The following is a 24,144-nucleotide window of genomic DNA, read 5'->3' on the forward strand; positions in this document are numbered from 1 at the left end:
TGTTTTTCTGGAGGTGCCTGTTGTGTAGCTGTTGTATGCGTCTGATATTTGTGTTCATGTCTATTGTAATATTGTAACTCTGTAACTGTGCTGCTGCCTATCTTGGCCAGGACTCCCTTGGAAAAGAGATGTTTAATCTCAATGAGCATTTCCTGGTTAAAAAGCACCAAACGTCAATTTATACCCTACTTTACAAAGTCCCTGAAGGATGCCAGTTCAGCTCAGCGGTTAAGTCTCACACCCCATGCAGAATTGGAAACTAGCCAACGCCTCCTCCTCATGTCACAGAGGATGTTGATGTTTACAGTGAGAGTGAACTCTGTCTCAGTCATCAGGTGAACTTATGTTCTCTCCTTGCCAAGATTGATGCCAGCTAATAACAGCAACGTTAAACCGGTGTGCTTGTAGTCCATCTTTTTAGGGACTGTGGGACTTTCACATCCATGTCTCAACTGGAGCACAGCAGGGACTAATATCTCCACAATAAGGGTTCTACCTGCTTGAAGGTAAAACTCACAACATGTTGTCTTCATGTTGTAGCTTTTTACGGTGTTATTGGAAAAAAAAAACCTAGCTCCTTTAATTTGATGATTAACTAATTATTTCTGACACATACTTCAAAATAAAAGTCTCTGTAAGTTGTAGGGGAAATTGGATTTTTTCAGCAGCAGGCACTTAACACGACTCCTTTATAAATAAAAGTTAACTCAATGTCTAAAATATATCCAACAGCTGAGGAAGAAGACTTTGAACCACAGAGCTTCAGCGTACAGAGAACTTAACTCACAGTGACTGAAACATCTCTCTCCAGCAGCAGCCTACATCCTCTGATGACTCCTCTCCAACAGGCTGACATCATCTTTAAATAATACAATGACTCTTACCGCTCACATGCATCACTCACAGAGTGTTTCTACAACTACTAACCTTTATTACAAGTCCAAAATGAAGCCTGTGTGACTGGTTATTGACTAAATCAGGCGGAGAGGAGTGGAGGCAGAAATCAGCCTCAAACTGTTGGGATTTTCTTTCTTTGGGAGTTTAAATATTTATCTTTAAATATAAACTTATTATTTCAATACTAATATAATGTATGCCATTCGGTTAGATAAAAGTGGACGGTAAAATAATGAATCGCTGGTAGAATTTGGGATCCATCAGCTGAAGTGGCAGGTGGACAAAAAAAGGGATTTTCGATGCATAGAGGCGTTAGTCCTTGTCACAGAGGTCCCTGGTTCAACTCCTGGACACGACCCTTTGCTTCTTGTCTTTCCCAACTCTCTTCTCTCAGGGATCACCCATCAATCTCCAGCTGTGCCAATAATAAAGGCAAAACTTTATTGTATGCATGGAACTTTTAACTTAGAATAGGGTTTCCCAAAGAGGGGGTCGGGGTACACTAGTGAGGGGTCGCGAGATGACCAGCTAAATTAAGTATGAAGCTACATTTAATCATTTCTAGGGACAATGGGGGTTGCGAGTCTTTGGCACCTATATTCTTCGGGGTTGCAAGTCTTTGGCACCTCTATTTTTCGGGGTCCCGAATCTTTGGCACCTCTTTTTGGGGGTCGCAAGTCTTTGGGACCTATTTTTGGGGGGTTGCAAGTATTTGGCACCTCTATTTTTCAGCCCCGATTCTGGCACCTATATTTCTGGGGGTTGCAAGTCTTTGGGACCTATATTTTTTGGGGTCCTGAGTCTTTGGCACCTCTGTTTTTCAGGGTCCCGAGTCGGCACCTCTTTTTTGGGGGGTCGCAAGTCTCTGGGACCTATTTTTTGGGGTCATGGGTTGAAAAGTTTGAGAACCCTTGACTTAGAAGGTAGTGCTGTAGAAGTTGGATGCGTTGCAAGTCTTTGGGACCTATTTTTTGGGGGTTGCAAGTATTTGGCACCTCTATTTTTCAGCCCCGATTCTGGCTACTATATTTCTGGGGGTCGCAAGTCTTTGGGACCTATATTTTGGGGGGTTGCAAGTATTTGGCACCTCTATGTTTCAGGGTCCCGAGTCTTTGGCACCTCTTTTTGGGGGTCGCAAGTCTTTGGGACCTATATTTCTTGGGGTTGCAAGTCTTTGGCACCTACATTTTTGGGGGTCCCGAGTCGGCACCTCTTTTTTTCTGGTGGTTGCAAGTCTTTGGGACCTATTTTTTGGGGGGTTGCAAGTATTTGGCACCTCTATTTTTCAGGGTCCCGAGTCTTTTGCACCTCTTTTTGGGGGTCGCAAGTCTTTGGGACCTATATTTCTTGGGGTTGCAAGTCTTTGGCACCTCTATTTTTCAGCCCCGAGTCTGGCACCTATATTTTTGGGGGTCCGAGTCTTTGGCACCTCTGTTTTTCAGGGTCCCGAGTCGGCACCTCTTTTTTGGGGGGTCGCAAGTCTCTGGGACCTATTTTTTGGGGTCATGGGTTGAAAAGTTTGAGAACCCTTGACTTAGAAGGTAGTGCTGTAGAAGTTGGATGCGTTGCCTGACAGTTAAATGCATTGTTGTTGTTGTTGTTTTAAATGCGTATTGAATGACGTGTATCCGTTATAAATACTCAGTCCCAAAGAAATCTTAGTTCAAATATGCAACATTAATGGACGTGTCCTCACACAGATCCCACATGAGTCAGCACCGGGGAGCCTCAACACTCATGAAAAACGTCATCTGCTTTGAGATGAATTATTAAAATTTAAAACACATTTAAAAATCATAATTCACCTCACTTTACAGCGTGTTATCACGCTTGTGTACTTAAAATGATTAGCGGTTTATAGTGCTTTGCCGGCTGCTTGAACAGAGGGGAGACATCGTTTGGCTGGGGCGGGGGGCATTAAAAGGAGGGGCACCAGCAGGCTGCCCGCCCTGGGCCAAGTCTGGGTGGGTGTGTTGGCAGCTGGGGTTTGATGATATGAATGAATCACCCCGCCTGCCATCACAGGGACTTAAAATTTTCACATCTAAGAGACAGACAAGTTGGAGTCAAATTTACATCAAAGTTCTCTGAAGCCTTCTGGAGTCAACAGGAGACAAGTCCTCTCTGATTTATTCATTGTTTCTGTTATTTTTTTTATTTCAAGTGTCTGAGAAGCATCAACACAATCTGCAATTAGAGTTGAGTAACAACGGCTCTGAATCACTCCCCGACCCCGAGCATTAGCGTCACTGCAGCCACCATCAGCATGCAGCAGCAGCAGAGAGCAGGCAGCGGTGTTATTCCTCTCGCCGACCCTGCTCTCAAATGTTTACCTTGTTAAGGCAGGGAGGTGATTAGTGTCGTCACTTTCAGGTCTTTAGTGTCAGCATGTGAGCCGTTAATGTCGCTCCCACTGTCAGCTTACCCACTGCAACCCCCCTCCCCTTTCCCCTCCCCCGTATAATTATATTTCTACAGCAGCCTTTTCTTTTTTTTTTTTACCTGCGTCTGTTATGGTGATTTTTAAAAACGTACAGCTTAGACATCACGCAGAGCGTCTCTGTATTTATTTATGAAACAAGTTGATCAGGATGTAAACTAAAACATGACTGTCATAAATAAGGAACAATTTAATAACATGCACAGCCAATCAAAAACAGGACTGTTAAGTTTTGTGCCAAGACAGTTACAGGCAAGTATTTAATTGGGGGGGGGCTTGGAGACTATTGCAGCTGTCATTGGGCGAGAGGTTGGGTACACCCTGGACAGGTCGCCAGCCTATCACAGCACTAACATAATCACACTCACACCTATGGGTATTTAAAGGGACCAATTAACCTAACAAGCCTGTCTTTTGGAGTGTGGGAGGAAGCAGGAGTACCCTGAGGGATTACACACATGCACAGGGAGAGAACATGCACATAGGAAGGCTCCAGCTGAAGTTCAAACCCAGATCAGCACTCCACAAAATGTACTTACTCTTCATCTCCCTCTATCCCTCTCTCCAACACGTTCTCTGCAGATGTGTGTCTAACATGAGTCTGGTCCTGCTGGAGGTTTCTGCCTGTTAAAGGAAGTTTGTCCTTGCCACTGTAACTTGCTAAATGTTGCAAAGTGCTCTGCTCATGGTGGATTAAGATGAGATCAGACTGAGTCCTGTCTGTAAGATGGGACTGGATCTTATCCGGTCTTGATGTTGGGTCTTTGTTAATAATTACCAGATGGCAGACAACAGAGCATGCTTGCTGGTGTTGCTCCTGGCTTTTTGCAATCACATGAGGTCCCGAAGAGAACTCACCTTCCTCTATCAACACTTCTGTGCTACTCGTCCTGCTTTGCAAGGACTGTGACTTCATATGTGTTTTTGATCACGGCAACCCGCCCCCTGCTCTTCGCCCCTGACGTAAGCGGTTCGCGGTTCTAGACCAGCAGAGTTGGAGCTGCTCTAGAACCAGGTTTTTGGGGGGTTTTTTGGCCTTTTTTTTGGCCTTTATTTGAGAGGACAGCTGAAGAGAGACAGGAAATGTGGGGAGTAGAGAACGGGGGAAGACATGCAGGAAATGGTCGACCAGCTGGAAATCGAACCGGCGACCCCTGCGACGAGGACTGTAGCCTCTGTAGGTGGGGCCCTTATCAATCAATCAATCAATCAATCAATCAATCAATCAATCAATCTTTATTTGTATAGCGCCAAATCACAACAAACGTTATCTGAAGACGCTTTTACAAACATAGGAGGTCTAGACCACTCTATGTCCAATTAGACTGCTAGTCCACCAGCGCCCCGGAACCGGTTTTCCCGGCTGGGAGCCAGCACACTAGCACTCGAAACACGAAAAACAGGTTCTCAATTAAGCACCGGATCTGAACCGGCCCTGAAACTGCCTCGGTCAAAAGGGGGTAACAGAGTACGGTCTAGACCTGCTCTGTTTGGAGAGCGTCTTCAGATAACTTTTGTTGTGATTTGGCGCTTTATAAATAAAGATTGATTGGCTGATAGAAGTAGTGTGCTGAGCTTACATATCTATGTGTATTTGTTGTGGAATTGCTGAAAACGCTAGAATGAGTTATGAATCTGACTTTGCTGCAGGAACTGGTTCAGTTATTTATTCATAGTTGGATGTTCCTGGCAGACTCCCTTCAGTTGTAACTCATGCATCTCTGTGTTGATTGGATCCTGCAGTCCTCTTGATTTTGTTTCCCCTTTGACGATTCTGCAACGTCTATTTGCAGTCTTTTTAGATTTATAACTGTTCCATAAACAGAAAGAGAAGACAAAAGCTTGACCGGTGACTCTGAAGTGTTGGTGCGCTGTCATCCACACACACACAGAGACACAGTTTGGGACAGAGCGGACACTCGTGCATGTTTTGGCTGCTGGAAGTGGTCTGAAGCAGTTCATAAATAATTGTGTTGTTGTCATCATCATCATCTCACTACTCTGCCTCTTCAACACATCTGCAGGTTTAGACTCTGGCACTGAAACTACACTCTATACACACACATATTAAACAGACACATGCATGCACTCAAACACACTCCAGTCAAACAAAGGAGGCAGCTGGCCACTCAGCTGGAGCTGTATGATTGTCCTTCACACACATCCACACACACACACACATGCATCCACTGGCTCTTCTTTATATCTACTGTATCTTTAAGCTTTAGACCGCAGCCTGCATGAGTGCCTGCTTTTGTTTCAGCTCAATACAATCAATCCCAAATGTCAATTTAAATTGCAGCCAGTTTACTAACGACAGATCATTCCCTATTATTTCCCCCGTGGTATTTGTTCTCAGCGGCTTCACTATCGAGCCGAGAGCTTTTCTGTCTTGGCGTTGAGAAAGTGATCCATCACTTTTGAAAAGAAAGTGACAATGACCCTAACTGTGATAGGTGGTATCGAGCTCGCCTCTTACTCACACACACTTTAGTGTTTATACACAAACGTCGGGCTGCATCAGCGTCAGCGGCTGCAGTGACAGGATGGCTGATGGGTGATTGACGGCGGGACAGAGTGGGGGAGGACTCTGCAGCACAAACATATAAAGCCATAGCTGGATTTCAGCCAGCTGTCAGGGAAATGTTGTTTCAACTTTTGAAATGTTGACTTACATAAACAGACTTCCTGAACGTACCTATTAAAAACTGAAGGTTGGTTTCTGTTGGAGGGAAATAATCTGATTGTTGCTGATTGTTCACCTTTGTGTTTCCTCATTTGAGCGTCATTTTAAGAGCGTCAATTCTGGCGTCTCGTTCAATGTCACCTCTCTTTGATTATGCTTGTGTCAACAGTGATATCTTTTCAAGTAGTTTTTAATTGGATCCACATTCGCATCATTTTAGAGGATTCCTTGCGTCAGGCCTGACATCATCGCTTTTGTGATTTATTTTGCCTCAGGTCTGCAGCCATTACTGTAAAAATACTGCTGAGTCGGGTCAGATTTCGTCCCCTTTTTCACCTTTTTTCACACTTTTCATCCACAACTTCACCAAAAGATAACTTTTTTGTTGCTTCTGTACTCTTCATTCTCTTTGATTGAGAATGAGTCAGCAAGTATTTGTTTTAAAATGAATTAATCATAAATTAGAGAGCTTTTAAAGTTGTATTTTTTCGGCTTTTTGCCTTTATTCCATAGGACAGCTGAAGAGAGACAGGAAATATGGGGAGTAGAGAGTCGGGGAAGACATGCATGGACATGGTTGACCAGTCGGGAATCGAACCGGCGACCCCTGCGACAAGGACTGTAGCCTCTGTATGTGGAGAGCTACTGGAGAGCTTTTAAAGCCACCATATGTAGCTTTAGATGTCTCCTTTAAGTATATATTTGAAAAACATGAGGATGTAGCTCAATCAATCTTTATTTATATAGCGCCAAATCACAACAAATGTTATCTGCTTTCCAAACAGAGCAGGTCTAGACCGTACTCTATGTTCTATTATCAACAAAGACCCAACATCAAGACAGGATAAGATCCAGTCCCATCTTACAGACAGGACTCAGTCTGATCTCATCTTAATCCACCATGAGCATAGCACTTTGCAGCATTTAGCAAGTTACAGTGGCAAGGACAAACTTCCTTTAACAGGCAGAAACCTCCAGCAGGACCAGACTCATGTTAGACACACATCTGCTGAGACCGAGCTGGAGAGAGGGATAGAGGGAGATGAAGAGAGAGAGAGAGATGATAGTGGTGAGAGGGATAGTAGTAGTTGTAGGATCTGGAGTCTGGCACGTCCACAGCAGCAGAGATCCAGAGGAACCTACGAGACAAGGGAGCTCAGGGACTCTAAGAAAAGAGAAAAGAGAGGGAGACCAGAAGAAAGAAAAAGAGGAGGTGGAGATGAGATGAGAAATGGAGACATAGAGGATGAAGAAACATGGAAAGAAAGAAGGAAGGAAAAATGTATAAAAGCGAAAGGAAGGAATGAAAGGAAAATGGAATGAAAGAAAGAAAAAAAGAAGAAGGAATAAAAAAGAGAAAGAAGTAAAGAAAGCAAGAAAGAAAAGAAAGAAAGAAAGAAAGAAAGAATAACAGACACAAAAAAGGAATCTACGGCAGAGATCCAGAGGAACCTACGAGACAAGGGAGCTCACTGAGCAGAGCACTTTGCAGCATTTAGCAAGTTACAGTGGCAAGGACAAACTTCCTTTAACAGGCAGAAACCTCCAGCAGGACCAGACTCATGTTAGACACACATCTGCTGAGACCGTGTTGGAGAGAGGGATAGAGGGAGATGAAGAGAGAGAGAGGTGATAGTGGCGAGAGGGATAGTATAATATAATAATAATAAACTTTATTTATATAGCACTTTTCTTAAGAAGGTTACAAAGTGCTTCACAACAAAAAAGCAGAGAAATTACAAAGCATAAAAAACAGAGCAAACAGGGGGCAGAAAAAAGACAGAAGCAAAACAAGACATCTGAATGCAGAGCAAATTCAAGAATTAGGGGTGGAGAAATGCCTTCTTATATAAAAACTAGTAGTAGTTGTAGCTGCCTGAGTCTTGAAAGTCCACAGCAGCAGGTCATCTACAGCAGAGATCCAGATGCAGAGAGACCAAAACACAAGCCTAACTGTTCAGTCACCAGGTTAATACCTAAAGGAAGCAAAGATCCAGACAGATGAAAACTTACAAGGACTGAAGTAACTCTGAAACGGTCCCAGTTTCCAAGTTAGGACAACATTCTTCCAACTTAAAGCTAAGGTTGGTAGTCACGGAAAACTAGCATGAACATGAATGTAGCATTTCCTCAGGGCTCCGTCTAACCCCCGACAACAAACTACAGGAATACTCTGAAGAAGACATGTGGAGTGTCACTTTAAAGCCACTTAGTTTAATGTGGAATACATGAATTATTAAGAACATTTCTTGCCATGCTGGTGACAAATGTGACGTCAAGTCGGTGAGTCAGCACCAAAGTCAGCACTCGACTCCCAAGTTTAAAGACATCATCCAGCGTCAGAGTGAGGAACTCTCTTTGGTTAAAAGGTGATCTCTTAATATGAAGTGTTGCAGCACAAAGGTGTTCACAGTGAGAAGACTTTAACTCTCAGTTTTCATCCTTCACACAATCGTTCTTATTAGATTAGAATGTCAAAGCAAACTCAGCTCCTTCCCCAGGTGTTCACACGCACAGCTCTAACAAGATTTCTCTCAGTGTTAGTGTTGACTGTGTTGACTGACAGCAGACGCTCACTTGCATCTTCCCTCCCGGAGACACCTGAGAGAGGGAGAGAGGGAGGGAGAGAGAGAGAGATCAAGTCTGAACACACTCAAACCTGGCATGTCTGTCCTAAGGGGCCTCTGCGGGCACACAGCAGGGGCTGTCAACGTTGCTGTGCTAGACTCCCCACTCTCTCCTCCTCCCCAGGCTTTATAGAGCCTCCTCTTCCTCTTCTTCTTCACTCTGAATCTCTGACTCTCTCCATTTTTTGAAACTTTTCTGCTGCTGCATCCCTCCCCATGTCCGTTTACCTTCCTCCTTTCGCCTCTATGCCTCTCTTCGCCCTCCTCCTCCTCCTCTTCCTGCTTTCTTTCTTTTTTCCCACGTTCAGTCTTTTCTGATTCCTTCCACGTTTCTTCCCCTCCTCTCTCTCTCACCCACCTCTTGCTCCATCTCTTCTTTCCTTCTGTCTTCTTCCTTTGTTGCATTCTTAAAATCCTCCTCTTTGCATCTGACCTCGCTGTCAGGTCAACAGCGAGGAGCCGCAGATAGATACGAGAGGAAGATGGAGCAGATAGAGAGAGTGCTGGGAGCGCCTTCCTCCTGATAGGTCCGCGAGGAGCTGAAAGCCGCTCTGCGTCCGATTAATAATAAATGATCCAGATCAGTGGAGTTGACTCAGAGCCTCCACTCTCTGCTGCTGCTCCTCCTCTTCTTCTTCCTCACCTGTAACCAGAAGGGAGGAGAGCAACGTGAACTAGGCCATGAGGCACTCTTGGATGGTCCCTTGGGGAGGCTAAGTGTTTCCTTTCCATCCCCTCAGCCTCATGTCCATAAGCCTTGATCCTATAAGGCTTCATCAGGGGAGCATTGTCTTTGGGATCCTCATGTCGAGACCCGGTGCAGGATTTTCTTTTCTTAAAAGGGAGAGGTATAGGGGGTCGTTTTGCTGAGGTCTTTGGAATAAGCTTCAGCTTCTAAATCCTCATATTCCCTGAGCTGCTTTCGTCCTTCTTTAACTGCAGCTTTTGTTTTTATCCCTCAGTTTGTCGTTTTTGTGTTCACTGTATGTAGATTACCTCTTAGTCAGCAAATATCCTTGAAACAAACTCACTTTAAGCAACTTCTCGGCCTTCACAAGCCTCCCACAGGTGATGGTTTTAGGTATTCAAGTTGCCAGAAGTACAGTATGAATTGTATTTTTAATGCAGGATGATTGAGCGCTCCTTTATTGAAGTTACAGTTTTGAAAAAGGGCCAATTTTCAAAGATCTGCGGTTTTTAATTAGCTGTAAGTTGTCATCTGAGCGAGTTTTTTAAGAGTGGAATGATAACCATCAGTGGCACATTTAATTATGTGTCTTTAATTAACATCCATTAATATGAAACAGGGGAAGTGAACAAGAGTTGGAACAATGTTTGGCAAATTCAAGTCGACATCTTGTGCACTGTGCAGAAAACAAACCTGCAAGAACAAAGTGTTCCTGCAAGAACAAAAAGTTCTCCCATTTCTGTTCTTGCAGAGAGAAAACGAGCAACACAATGTAAAAAAGATTACACAGTACTCTGCAATGTTCTGAGCCCTGCTGCTTCTATATCAAACGAGTTACACTTCCTGGCATGCACCACAAGGGTTTTGGGACAAGTGCAGGGCAGAGCAGGACCGCCAAGGTAACTACCTGCTGGTTAGTGTGAGGTCCAGGAGAAGAACTCATCAAATGAAAGTGAAATGACGTGCGTCCGGTAAGAAGGCTTGATTTCTGTCCAGGGGGGTAAAAGAAGCCCGGAGCGGACAGGAGAGCCAGGCAGCTGGATTAGTATTCAGCTGGCTGCAGACAACAGAGCCGCTCTGTTGGTGTTTGCCCCGTGGCTGTTGTCTTGCTGTCAGGTTAGCCAATGACACGTCAGAGCTCACCTCCCTGGCCCCAGCAGCAGCTCGTGGCTATACTGTAATACACTCTCACTGCGGCTCTCAGTCCACACTCCAGTCTGCCACTGAAACAGACACCGAGGATCATTCTGTCTCTGGATGCAGTCAGGGCAGGTTTGCATTACAAAGAGGAGGAAATCTCCAACATATTGTTGGTATTAAAGCCCAGGTAAAGTGGGATTATAGTGACCTGCTCTGATTAGAAATTTTAATGAGGAGAAATGAACTTACTGCTGATCTAGTGACCAAAACAAGGCAATGTGGAGCCAGGGTGAAGCCTCTTATTTAGCCTCTTCCTCTTATTCTGAGTTATGCATTATTATGAACAAATATCTTAACTTCATCATGCATATTCAACCAATCCAAGAGCTGACCATGTTTGTAGGGCTGGGATACTCTGCTGCACACACTGCAGACGGTGCTCAGAGTGATTTAAAGGTGCAGTGTGTAGATTTTAGCGACATTTATCAAAACAGACTTCAGTGGAAATAGATAACATTTATTTTTTTAAAGGCCTTTTGCCTTTATTTTATAGGACAGCTGAAGATAGACAGGAAATGTGGGGAGTAGAGAGAGTGGGAAGACATGCAGGAAATAGACGACCGGCTGGGAATTGAACTGGCGACCCCTGCGACGAGGACTATAGCCTCTGTATGCGGGGCGCTTAGACCGCTAGGCCACCAGCGGTTGCAAGGTGAAGAAGAAGAGAGTGGTTGTTGCTGTGTGCAAAAAGTGCGTATTGATAGATGTTTGTGAAGGCAAAGACTTGACAAATGAAAGATTATACTTATCATGCATCACATGAACTCAGATTTATCTTCCGGCCTAGACCAGATTTTTGCTTACACAACAACACCGGCCTCTTTAAGTGTTCTTTAGAAAAAACAAAACATATATTAATATATATAGGAATTTATGTAATTGGATTTCTTTGAATCAATGTGTCAAACTTTCTTCATGCAGTGTTCCTGTTGAAGTAAATAGTGAATACCTTATACGCTGAAAAGCTTTTTATCAGGATACAGGTTTTAACTCAGTGGTTAAAGGCTCAATAGGTGCATTTGGACCAAGATTTCGACCTGCCACCCTAAAGTCCCGGCACCTTTGAAAAGTACAACCCCCCAAGCAGGGGCTTTTCAGGGGGAAACTAAATTTACTAAACTAAATTTAGACCCTGGTTCCTCCGATCAAAACGCACGTAGTTCAGGGGTAAAGTCCCTAGTTCCAGGGTAAAGTTCCTCTGGTCGAAATGCACGTAAATCAGGGGTAAAGTTCCTAGTTTCAGGGTAAAGTTCCTCCGGTCGAAACGCACGTAGTTCAGGGGTAAAGTTCCTAGTTCCAGGGTAAAGTTCCTCTGGTCGAAACGCACGTAGTTCAGGGGTACAGTCCCTAGTTCCAGGGTAAAGTTCCTCCGGTCGAAACGCACGTAGTTCAGGGGTAAAGTCCCTAGTTCCAGGGTAAAGTTCCTCTGGTCGAAACGCACGTAGTTCAGGGGTACAGTCCCTAGTTCCAGGGTAAAGTTCATCTGGTCGAAACGCACGTAGTTCAGGGATACAGACCCTAGTTTCACTGTAATGTTCCTCTGGTCGAAACGCACGTAGTTCAGGGGTACAGACCCTAGTTCCAGGGTAAAGTTCCTCTGGTCGAAACGCACGTAGTTCAGGGGTACAGACCCTAGTTCCAGGGTAAAGTTCCTCCGGTTGAAACGCACGTAGTTCAGGGGTAAAGTTCCTAGTTCCAGGGTAGAGTTCCTCCAGTCGAAACGCACATAGTTCAGGGGTAAAGTTCCTAGTTTCACTGTAAAGTTCCTCTGGTCGAAACGCACGTAGTTCAGGGGTACAGACCCTAGTTCCAGGGTAAAGTTCCTCTGGTCGAAACGCACGTAGTTCAGGGGTACAGACCCTAGTTCCAGGGTAAAGTTCCTCCGGTTGAAACGCACGTAGTTCAGGGGTAAAGTTCCTAGTTCCAGGGTAGAGTTCCTCCGGTCGAAACGCACATAGTTCAGGGGTAAAGTTCCTAGTTTCACTGTAAAGTTCCTCTGGTCGAAACGCACGTAGTTCAGGGGTACAGACCCTAGTTCCAGGGTAAACTTCCTCCGGTTGAAACGCACGTAGTCGATTCTGGTGACCTCTTTTGGCCACAATCAGTACTGCATTTCTCATGAGCACCATCACCCACTATAATAAGGATGTTGCTCTTTTTAACACTACTTTCCTTTGGTCAAGGCAAGTCTTTGCAGGATCAAATTCGACCCTTTAGGGGCCAGTCTTTCTCCAGTTTCCTTTCCTTCTTTCTGACTCTTTCCTCTTCTCTCTTCTCTCAATAAAGACATATAACAATCCTAAAAAGCTACAGGGTAACAGGATAAAGGTAGCTACATACTGACTAATACTATTGTAAACAGTTGCTGCACACAGCATGTCTGGTAAGGTACATCCTGCCTGTGTTACTCTGCAGTATTATCATGATAAGACACAAACCTGGTTGTGAGGGTGTCATTAATGGTGGGAAAGAAATGCCATTAAAATAGCTGGTAAAAGAAATGCCTGTTAGCAAACATAATTAAAGCAGCAGAAGAATATCGGATTCTGAGCTGCATGTTTTCTCGACTTAATGCTCACTAATGAGCTGTCAGAGGGAAAATAATATTTTCTGCTTATTAGTCTGTGTCTGGCTTTGTTTTTAAAGAATTAAATAAGATACAAGTGATCAGCATAAAGCGGAAAAAACAAACATCTTGGAATAATCCCCCCGCCATGCAAAGCCCGCGTTGTCGTCCGCCATGTGCGCGGCGCCGTGATGTCACTGACATGGCATTACTGCTGACTGCGGAGGGAGCAGCAGTTGGTGTCAGAAGTGTGGTGGTAAAATAAGCAGGAATAAAGACCAGCAGCCAGAGCAGACAAAGCAGCTTCAATACAGAGCTGTGTGAATGCTTTATGAGGAAAGAATGCACCATGCAACATGTTTGTTCAGGGAATGTAGTGAGGAGCCTCAGATGCAAACATAAGTGTTTGTTTTTGGATGCCACAGGACTTCTTACATTTTAAAAAGTGGCTTGAGATTCCAGTTTTTTAGGGACTTAGCACTCTTCATTAGAGAACAAATCAATCCAAATGGAGACCATGAGGCTGACAGAAAGATCTCCTTTGGGTACCTTTGACTTGTAAGCCTTTGTGGCAGTAGAACATTTATATATCTATTTATCTGGAAATCAATCAGCTTTAATCTGATGATGGTTTAGCTCCTGGAGGCGATGGCCAACAGACGCTGGATATCAAGGTCAAGGCTTTCTCTTTAGCAGGGCGCTGGTTTGGCTCAGTTGGTAGAGCAGGCGCCCCGTGTAAAGACCTTGCCACGCTCGTCATCGGATCAATTCTCAGTTCAGATATGATTTGGTGCACGTCCTTCCCTTTCTCTCTTTCTCACTACGTTTTCTGTCTCTCTCAAGCTGTCCTATTTAATAAATACAAAGAGGCCTCACTTGAAACACACATTGAAGAAGTTCCTGTTACAGTAAAATACAAGGAAAGGTCTTACCCTTTTTGCCGTGGCCCCAACTCGCCCGGATTGCATCGATGATGGTTGTCTCCCTCTTCCTCTTTACCAAGCTGGCTGGCTGACTTCGCCAATTATGTTGTCGCAGATTCAAGAGCAAAAAGGACAGAGTCTGGCTCGATGGTCAAAGTTCTGGTTTACTTGATACAATACACAGCTTTTAAACACTTCACGATGTGCGTCATCCATGAACACCAAGTCATCCTCATCCACAGCATCGTCCATTTTAGGCAATGTCCTGGTCCATTGACAACATTGATTATTATTTCTTGAGAGCATCCTGTGGCTCCCTTCCCAGCTCCACACACACACACACACACACACACACACACACACACACACACACACACACACACACACACACACACACACACACACACACACACACACACTCCGCACAATCAGGTTTCAATACATGTTATGTTCCATTTTGGCGTGTCCCAGCACTGCTTAAGACTTCTGGGAAGTTCTAACATTTCTAACTCTCATAACCCAGGGTTCCCACTCTTTTCCAGAGATCATTTTTCAGGACATTTCAAGGACATTTTCAGTGATGATCAAGCTGGTATGACAGTCTAAATTTAGTTCCTAGTTTAGTTCCTAAATAGTTTAATATGTTCCTCTCAGTGGAAGTCTACATTGAAGACATGCAGTCTATGGCTATCTATGAAATCATCTCTTACATGCTTAAAAATGATGGAAATTTGATTATAGAATGCAACCACAGATGTACAGCACTTCACTTTATTAGTGCAACCAAGTAACAATGATGGGCAACTCTCATCTCAGCTTTCTCTTTTCTCAAATAATATTAAATTAGCTAAGTAAAAAACAAAAGAGCCAGCAAAGGACTCTGGAAGCTGCCTTACTGAAATACATAAATAATAATAATAATCAGAGGATCAGTGCATAAATGGACCGAAATAGATCTGAATGACAAAAATGGCCACAAATGTTAAATGGGGATGTGTTTTTTTTAACCGTGTTAGATCGCACACAGTCATGTTGGAATTATTTTCCAGGACATTTGACTTTTTCTCCCATTTTCCAGGTGTTTTCCAGGACTGGAAAACTGGTCAACTGTTTTCCAGGTTTTCCAGTTTTTCCAGGACACGTGGGAACCCTGATAACCTTACACCATGGTCCCAGTTGCATAATGTCTGAACGTCCCAGTTTGTGGCCTAATACAGATCTGATCCCCACAACATATTAAATCCAACAATATATTGAATCTCCCAATATAAGCTGGCTCAAAGATGATTGGTCCACATGGTAGAGCAGGGGTGTCCAAACTTTTTTCAAAGAGGGCCACATATGATGTTGTCAGAATACCTCAGGGCCAGTGGCTCCTACTGAGACTTTGGAAGCCTAAAAGTTAGATATGAAATATTTAATATCAATTATTTTAAATGTTTTCTCAATAAAACAGTAACTAGGAAGTACCATGTAAAGATTAGCAAACTTTATCTTCTTCTTGGGGAATTTGTTTTTCATTCGGGTCGGGCAATGTGGGAAAAAATATTGTCTCAATATTTTCCTATGGCAGGATCACAACCTGGATTTCATCACACTTCTATTTCATGTTGTTTTTAAGACATTTCTGACCAGCAGACAACATTTTAAGAACAATCTGATTATTTTCCTGAGTTCTGAACATTTTTTTTAAGCACCAATTTTTGCCTTTTCTTTACAATTTCATAATTGTGATCTTGTCTTGTGTCCTGTTTTGTGTCTTCTGAACTTTTAGTGTTCATCAAGAACATTTTCACATCATGATAAAAACATTAATTTGAAAACCTGTCAGCTTTAAGAGTTCTTGTGTTCTTCTTTATTCAGTCCCTCCAGGATTTTTTTGTGATTGTTGTTTGTTGTTGTTTTTAGAAAGCATTCTTGATGTGGCCACTGACTGTATTTTGATTCTCTTGATTCACAGAAAAATGCCATGAAAGGACTGTATTGCACATTTACCACGGTCCCTGAATGCACCTCGCAGCGACTGATGCACAGTCAGTTCACGCACTCTGAAATGAATCTGCATCTTTGTTGACCAGGAGTTGATCAAAACTTACTAAATGTGTCTGATGTTTCACCAAACTGGATTAAATCAAGCTGTAGATGCAGAGCTTTTTACGGTAACCACGGCAACAACGTCAAACATCAAATAGTAAACAGACGCCCCCCGGTTGTGTCTTTGTCACTAACGCACACCGGGGGTAAAAATCCTCAATGAAGATGAGACAGATGCATGGAGGTGAGGAGAGCTGGTTCATAAAGCACACCTGCTGCAGGTAGAGACCGAGCTAACACTGAGCCCCTCAATCTATAAATAACAACGTTGTCATGGTCACTTGTCCTGCCTGCTGTCCCCTCTCTTCACCCGTTCTCTGTGCGTGTTTTGTTGTTGAAAAGTGCCGATCAAGTGAGGACTTACGTTTCTGTTCCAAGGAAGTGAAATTGATGACAAAACTGATGACGTGCAGGGGCTGAGATTGAGGTAATTGGTCAAATTTGAGGGAAAGTTGCGCTGATTGTATAAAATTGCAAGGCCGCGAAAAAATCGCACTGATTGGTTGAATTTGCGTTGATATCAACTTCCTGGAGGGACTGTTTATTGCCATCTTGAAGAATCCCCAGAGCTTTGGCTTTAGACAGGTAGAGTCCATATGAAGCTTTTTGAGTCATTTCTGGATTGACTTTAGTTTTGTTTGTGCGCTTGAAAGAAACTGCAAATGTCCAGATGATTCAGAAGGTGATTAATTTCTTTGCTATGAATAACACAATTTGAGATGGAAGCTTGGGGCCACAATGCTTGGGCCGCAATTGACCCCCGGGCAGTACTTTGCACATGCCTGTGGTAGAGCCTAAAACACAAGCTGGAACACTTGATCCTGCATTCACACTATGACAATTAAGACTGTTTTATATTTGAGAATATTAAAATGCTTAAAAGTACCCTCTCATGGAGCGCAGCCTGTGGAAGTCAGACTAATATCACAGACCTGTATTTCCATTGGACTGCCAGTTTTCATGAACATGTATTCAGTCACATTTCATGACAGGCTCCAGATATCAGAGCTGACAAAAACAGATATCATACTTTGTCAGTTCTTTTTTTAAAGTTGATTTGTGCTTTCATGTTTCCCCCTCAGGCGTTTTTCACAATGAATGCAGTCTGACTCATACAAGCCATCAGAGATCTTTAGCTCTAACTATCTCAGGCTGGTTGAAGCAGCATCAAAAACCACAATGTGATCAATAACAAGGTAGATTTTAATAGAGGCTGATCTCTGTGCAGTGAGTGTTGTGTGCTGTTGCCCCGCAGGCTACCTGCAGCTACACGAACACCACAGCGAACCAAGAAACAGACTTTTTTTTAACACAAACAGATAACAAATAGGCGGAGAAGACGATGGTTCAGAATCACTCTGTCGACTCCTGTGTGCATGTAAACTGGGGATTGAGTCAGGTGAATGTTTGGCAACAGTTTGAAAATCATTCAAAATATAAAAAAAAGCAGACTGAAGTTACTGCCGTGAAGAAGCTTCTTCTAAGATATCTGCAGATAGAGTTTTTATGTAGGACGTGTAAGCTACAATAAGATCTGTATTTATCCTCCAACGCCTGCTTTTCAACCAGCATGAAAGAATTCAGCTCATGAAACTCCAAACCATTTGTTCTCCTGCCATTTGTTCAGTACTCATTTGAGACTCAAACACTTTAAAATCACTATACTTCTTTAAACCCCCCCTGGGCTCAGAGCCATTTGTTTTACATACTTTCACTCAGTTTGCCTGCTCTCTATGTGCCGGTGCTTGTACAACCACAAACCTGAAATTCAAATCATGTTCCATATATTTTTTTCCATGAAAATGAGTCTATAGAAACCTGAGGGTGTTGCTTCAGTACTTCAATAGAAACACAAACATAAAGACAAAGAATGATGGTGGAAATTGGATGAAGACACACCAGTCCAGATTTAGTTTCATGCATTTGTTGTGCAAAATCCCCAGAAGACCTCACATGCTCCAATGTGTACCAGTACATGTATCAGTTTTGTGTGGATCCCATGTATCTTGAATCCCAAGCTCTGACTGCCTTCACATGATTGTCTCTACTTGGTACATCCATTGCGGTTGCACTTTCAATCCAGCTTCTCCCCTTGTCAGTTCAGTCGTGGTATGTTCTCCTGGACAAACACCATGGTCCTTCCAGGGTTCCCACACGTCCTGGAAAAACTGGAAAAACTGGAAAACAGTTGACCAGTTTTCCAGTCCTGGAAAACACCTGGAAAATGGGAGAAAAAGTAAAATGTCCTGGAAAATGATTCCAACATGACTGTGTGCGATCTAACAAGGTTAAAAAAACACATCCCCATTCAACATTTGTGGCCATTTTTGTCATTCAGATCTATTTAGGTCAATTTATGCTCTGATCCTCTGATTATTAATATTATTATTTATTTCACTAAGGCAGCTTCCAGAGTATTTTGTTGGCTCTTTTGTTTTTAATTTAACCTTTTTTGAGAAAAGAGAAAGCTGAGATGAAAGTTGCCCATCATTGTTGCTTGGTTGCACTAATAAAGTGAAGTGCTGTACATCTGTGGTTCCATTATCCATCCATCCATCCATCTTCTTCCGCTTATCCGGGTCGCGGGGCAGCAGTCTCAGCAGGGAAGCCCAGACACTCCTCTCCCCGGCCACTTCCACCAGCTCTTCTGGGAGGATACCGAGGCGCTCCCAGTCCAGCTGAGAGACATAGTCTCGCCAGCGTGTCCTGGGCCTTCCCCGTGGCCTCCTCCCAGTCGGACATGCCCGAAACACCTCCCCAGGGAGACGCCCGGGAGGCATCCTGACCAGATGCCCGAAACCACCTCATATGGCTCCTCTCGATCCGGAGGAGCAGCGGCTCTACTTTGAGCCTCTCCCGGATGTCTGAGCTCCTGACCCTCTCTCTAAGGCTGAGCCCAGCCACCCTGCGGAGAAAGCTCATTTCGGCCCCTTGTATTCGCGATCTCGTTCTTTCGGTCACTACCCACAGCTCGTGGCCATAGGTGAGGGTCGGCACGTAGATTGACCGGTAAATTGAGAGCCTTGCCTTCTGGCTCAGCTCTCTCTTCACCACAACAGACCGGTACAGCGCCCGCATCACTGCAGACGCCGCCCCGATCCGTCTGTCAATCTCCCGCTCCCTTTTCCCCTCACTCGTGAACAAGACCCCAAGATACTTGAACTCCTCCGACCCGGAGAGGGCAGGCCACCCTTTTCCAACTGAGCACCATGGCCTCAGACTTGGAGGTGCTGATCCCCATCGCCGCTGCTTCACACTCAGCTGCAACTCAGCTGGTTCCATTATTCTATAATCAATTTGCCATAATTTTTAGGCATGTAAGAGATGATTTGATCGATAGCCATAGACTGCATGTCATCAATGTAGACTTCCACTGAGAGAAACATTAGATTATTTAGGAACTAAATTAGCTTGATCATCACTGAAAATGTCCTTGAAATGTCCTGGAAAATGATCTCTGGTAAAGAGTGGGAACCCTGTCCTTCCCTTCCTACGTCCATCTAACTTGATCCTTCATGTTCATTATCATCCCCATGGCTCGGATTCTTGGGATTCTTTCTTCAATCAGTTCACTTATCAATCGTTTCGTTCCATGGGACAATCCATAGACAGCATACCCGGCAAATCAGGGTCCCAAACACACACAAAGATATCTGATTGTAAATATTGAACATTGCTATGATTCAGGATTCAAAATAAGTGTGACCTTCTCCCAGCAGATCAGGGGGAAGTAAAATCACTCTGGACGGACCTGATGCCACAGAACAATCTGACAAGATAATCTGTAAAGCCTCCAAAAACTGCGACTTAGCTGACTTTTGTCAGAACGGGGGAATTGGCCCCACAATCGGCCCTGATTATCTTGGAGTGTGTACTCGCTTCACCCTGGGTGATAAATCGTCACTGATACGGCCTTTCTGACAGAAAAAAAGGCTGAAAATGTTGAAAACCAAAATATATAAAAGGGACATCACACCATTGTCTTTAACTCTTAATCCACAAATTTGAAGAAATGTAAACCCAGTAGTTCCAAAATTGGAAAACAGAGACATGAACAAAGAGGACTGGATCATCCCCACTAAACTAACTGAAAACAAAAGATAACTACCAATGGTGTCCAACCTTAAACCCAACAATCTACATCATGTTGGGAAAAGGAGCCTGCCTTTGGAGAAAAAGAAGTGTAAGGTAACACTCAAAGTTCTCATCACCACATGCTGCTCAAGGTGTGCATGCCACAGTCGGTCCTGCACTCCCTGCCTCTCTTAATCACCTCCTTCCACCTGATTGCTAATTGCACTCAGGTGTGCAGAAGGCAGCAGGAGAGAGGAGACACACAGGGCTGCACAGTCCAGTTCACATGTAACAATCACCTTTAAAAACACATCTTAAGTAGTCGTTTGAAGCAACTGTTAGACTTTGGGTTAATGTGAAAGTGGTGCTTCAAACGGGAGGTGAAAATGTAGCTGCTGACTGAGTCTCTTTACACCCTGACTGAGGGGGAGCTCTGAGAGTGATAGAGGGTTTCAGGAGCATGGTGGACTATGCCTGTCCTCTGGAATCCCAGGAAATGGGCTATGCATCTTGCTTCACAGTCCCTGTTGTTGGAAGGTTCTTAATCATTTGAATTTTGAGAGCACAGAGTTTAAACAATAGCCTGCAATCACCCTTTGAGAGCACAAGACATAAATAAGCAAGAGTTGAATTCAATCTGAGCATGAGGGAGGACTGAATCACGAATCTAACAAACAATTTGAGCATCTAGAGAAATTGTGTAACAGCATTTGAGAGTGTGTTATGGTCTCTCACAGACACAATAATCAAAGCTGCTCTCTCTCACTGTTGCTTATATGATGAACCCTCTAGAGCACAAAATGTAAATTGTCTGCATAGTCCCACCTGTTCGTGTTGTCCTTACAGTGAGGGGTCATCCAGTTAAGGTCTTATTTTGTGCATTAAATAAAATCTCTGCATGTTTTTGAATCAAGTTTTAGATCTGTAGGATTTGCATCATTAGGCTTGGTATAAAAAAATCAGAGAGCTGTACTCAAAGATTAGGCAAGGCAAGGTGATTCTTGAGCCTGGTGGGACAGTTCAGGGTGTTTTTACCTTTTTCTATCCATTGTGGATCTGAGGTGGAAAGAAGGGGGAGGGTGGCAGACTCAAGAGGTTACAGGATATTGTTGAGGCACCAAAATAAAAACATAAAGAAATAAGGAAATAGAGAGATAAATAAATAGAGTTGAAAGAAGGAAAATAAAGGTAAATGCTGATTCTCGATGATTAGACCAGTTGCTTTAGTTTGATCTCACACAACCTTATAAGGTCTAAGACCATCATGACCCTGGTCGTGACCAGTCTTTATGGCTTTGCTGAGAAAGTTGTGACATTTGGTGCAAAGCCTTTGTCAGCTCAACCAATCAGATCATCTGTAGCTGTGATGAGCTGTGTGCATTATCACATGAATCACCCTGCTACCTTGCTCACGGTGAATGAGCGATACTCACCTGATACATCTGCTAACCTGGACTTCACACCTTCTTACAAAGGGTGCTTGCAAGACAAAGCCTGCATAAAGTTGCACCAATCAAATTTGGCATTAAGTATTCACACGCCCCTCACATCTTGAAGCAAGAAGCTGACTTTGGTGAAAACTCTGCATGTTCAGCAGAGCCTGCAACCAGGTGTATGATGTTACCTCCACAGCTGCACAGCTTTCAGTGGGGTTGTCTTGTCCTTGACTGATTCACTAGGGGAGGTGATTCTTGGGCCTGGTTGGATAGTTCAGGGTTTGTTCACCCTTGTCTATCCATAGATTGATCTTAGCTGTTGAGGAAGAAGGCAAAGGACTCAAGAGGCAGGAGGACACTGTGGAGAAACTAGAGGAAGAGAACTAGCAACCACTGCTGCATGTTAGTGCCAGAAACTGTCTCTTGTTCCGTGGTGCAACTCTTGATCCTGAGTGGTTCCCTAGTGGATGCATTGTGTAACGTCCGTTCAGACTGAAGGTCTTGTTGGAGTGTGTGGGTGGTGATGGTTACTGTATACCCTTTAACACATGCATATCTGTTTTTATGAGTAAAGGAAGCATGATTGAGCCTTAAGACTGAGAAATAAGGGTCATGGAGATATGATTTGTCAAATACTTGACCCTAAGTTCCAGGTATTGTTGTGTCCTCTTGAAGCTTACAAGTGAAAGGATGTTGATAAGTGAGCTGTTGCGATCTCTCCTGTTTAAAAGCTTCGAAACAGCCCGTCGTGCAAACAGAGAGATATTCCTCTGCCTCCTTTCTCTCTCTGATTCCATATCCATCTACATTTTCTGTCTTTATTTCCCACTTTTCCATAGTTCAGTCTTTTGACACTTTTTAATCTCCTCTCTACCTTTATCTCTCCGTCCTTCACCATAGCTGTCCCTCTCCCTCGTCCCCTCTGTCTTTCCTTCTCCATCTCCACTTGTCCTTTGTCTCTCTCTCTCTCTCTCTCTCTCCTCTCCCTTCCCTCCCCGCAGAGCAGGGGGGGCCTTTGATGCAAGGCTGATATCTATTCACGCGGGTCGTTCATCAGCACCGTGTCGCTCTTTAAGCAGCGAGCAGGAAGCCAGATCAATAAGATGGCTGAACGGATGGCTCGCTTAAAGAGTCCTCTTCAGCCTGGAGAGATAAGGGAATTTTTTTTCTTTTTTTTTGAATGGATTGCACTTAAAAGAGTCACTGAGGGTGGGCGGGGGCGGGTGATATATGGGCGATGAATAAAGATCTGAATGCATCACAGTCAGCGTGAAAATGGGCAGAGGCATTGAGAATGAAAATGAAAAGGTGGTGAAATGTTGGAGAGAAATATCTGTGAGGGGGTCTCACTGGTAGGCCCATATGTCTGTAGAATTAACACTTTAACTTGAAGTTCTAATTAAATCCATGTCAAACCCCTAAAGAGAGGTAATACATGTACATTATCCCCTGTGATATTAAACCAAAGAACAAACTCTGTGTGAACATTGTGCCAAAAATTGTATTCCAAGAGCAACAGACTGGGCTTTAGTGCGGTTACATGGACACAGAAATCAATTAGACAGAAGCCTGCTGCACAACAGGTCAATTCAGGCAATCTTCCATTGACTGCTGCTGCAACAAGCAAAAAGCAACAAATACTGGAGCGTCTGCCAGATATGTCCTCCTAATTATAGCCTGTTAGGACGGTATGTTGTGCAAATATATTAAGCATTGATATGTAGAAAACATGATGACCAGAAAATATAAAAAAGTATGTTAGAGTAAATTTGAGTCCCTTTTTATATAGTGACAGTAGCACTGGACACAAACAGGTTAGACCCTCTAATTTAAATGACCCAATATTTTATGTGTTTGCAAATAAATGTGCAAAACACTAAATGAGTAAAGATTTAAAATGTAAGTATTTATTTTATATGCAATCTAAATAAATCAGGTGAGTTGTTTTCCTTTTGCTGAATGTAAGAGAAGGGAATCAAAGGAACCTGATTCCTCCAGATGGATGTTTGGAGGCAAACAGATTTCTTGGCCATGTATACATATACTTTTTTAAGATTCAGCGTTTGGCTTTTTGCCTTGATTGGAGAGGACAGCTGAAGAGAGAGAGAGAGGAAATATTGGAGAGAAGAGAGATGGGAGGAGAGCAGCCTCAAACAGGCTGAAGCTGCTGGTAGGACAAGTGACCTGAGAACTAAAGTCCCCGTACAAAGGGGTGCCTGCTCTCGAAACAGAGCTGAACTAGTGTCTAAATAATTGTTTGATGGTATGGATGGTACATGACAATGACTGTTAGAGCCATATATCTGTATCAGTGTTGTGTGTGGAATGTTTGATATTGTTGTGGCACTACCTTGTTTACACACTAGGTGGCGGGTGTTGTCAGGTAGGGTGTAGAAGGTACAAAGAGAAGACCCAATTAGTGGCAGGTGAGCTGCCTACCGGGTTAGCAAACAGTTTTTGACCGTTGTCATCTTCATCATCGTTTTCATGTGTTTAAAATATCCTGTTAATTA

General features: G+C 43.6%; 1 protein-coding gene across 7 annotated transcripts in view; it reads left to right on the forward strand.

Annotated features, from left to right (window-relative positions):
- The window catches only part of atrn (attractin), a 252,196-nt gene that overhangs the window by 132,119 nt on the left and 95,933 nt on the right, over window positions 1–24,144 (forward strand). The window contains exon 26 of one of the 7 annotated variants that reach the window (XM_034674879.1): window positions 15,146–15,284. The exons of the other annotated variants lie outside the window; for them this stretch is intronic. Within the exon in view, the coding sequence (XP_034530770.1) occupies window positions 15,146–15,218 (73 nt within the window). The 3' untranslated portion in view covers window positions 15,219–15,284. Of the gene's footprint in view, window positions 1–15,145; window positions 15,285–24,144 lie in introns of those variants that run through there. 7 annotated transcript variants of the gene reach the window in all.

This window comes from Notolabrus celidotus, chromosome 22 (genome assembly GCF_009762535.1).
Source record: "Notolabrus celidotus isolate fNotCel1 chromosome 22, fNotCel1.pri, whole genome shotgun sequence".
Lineage (NCBI taxonomy): Eukaryota > Metazoa > Chordata > Actinopteri > Labriformes > Labridae > Notolabrus > Notolabrus celidotus.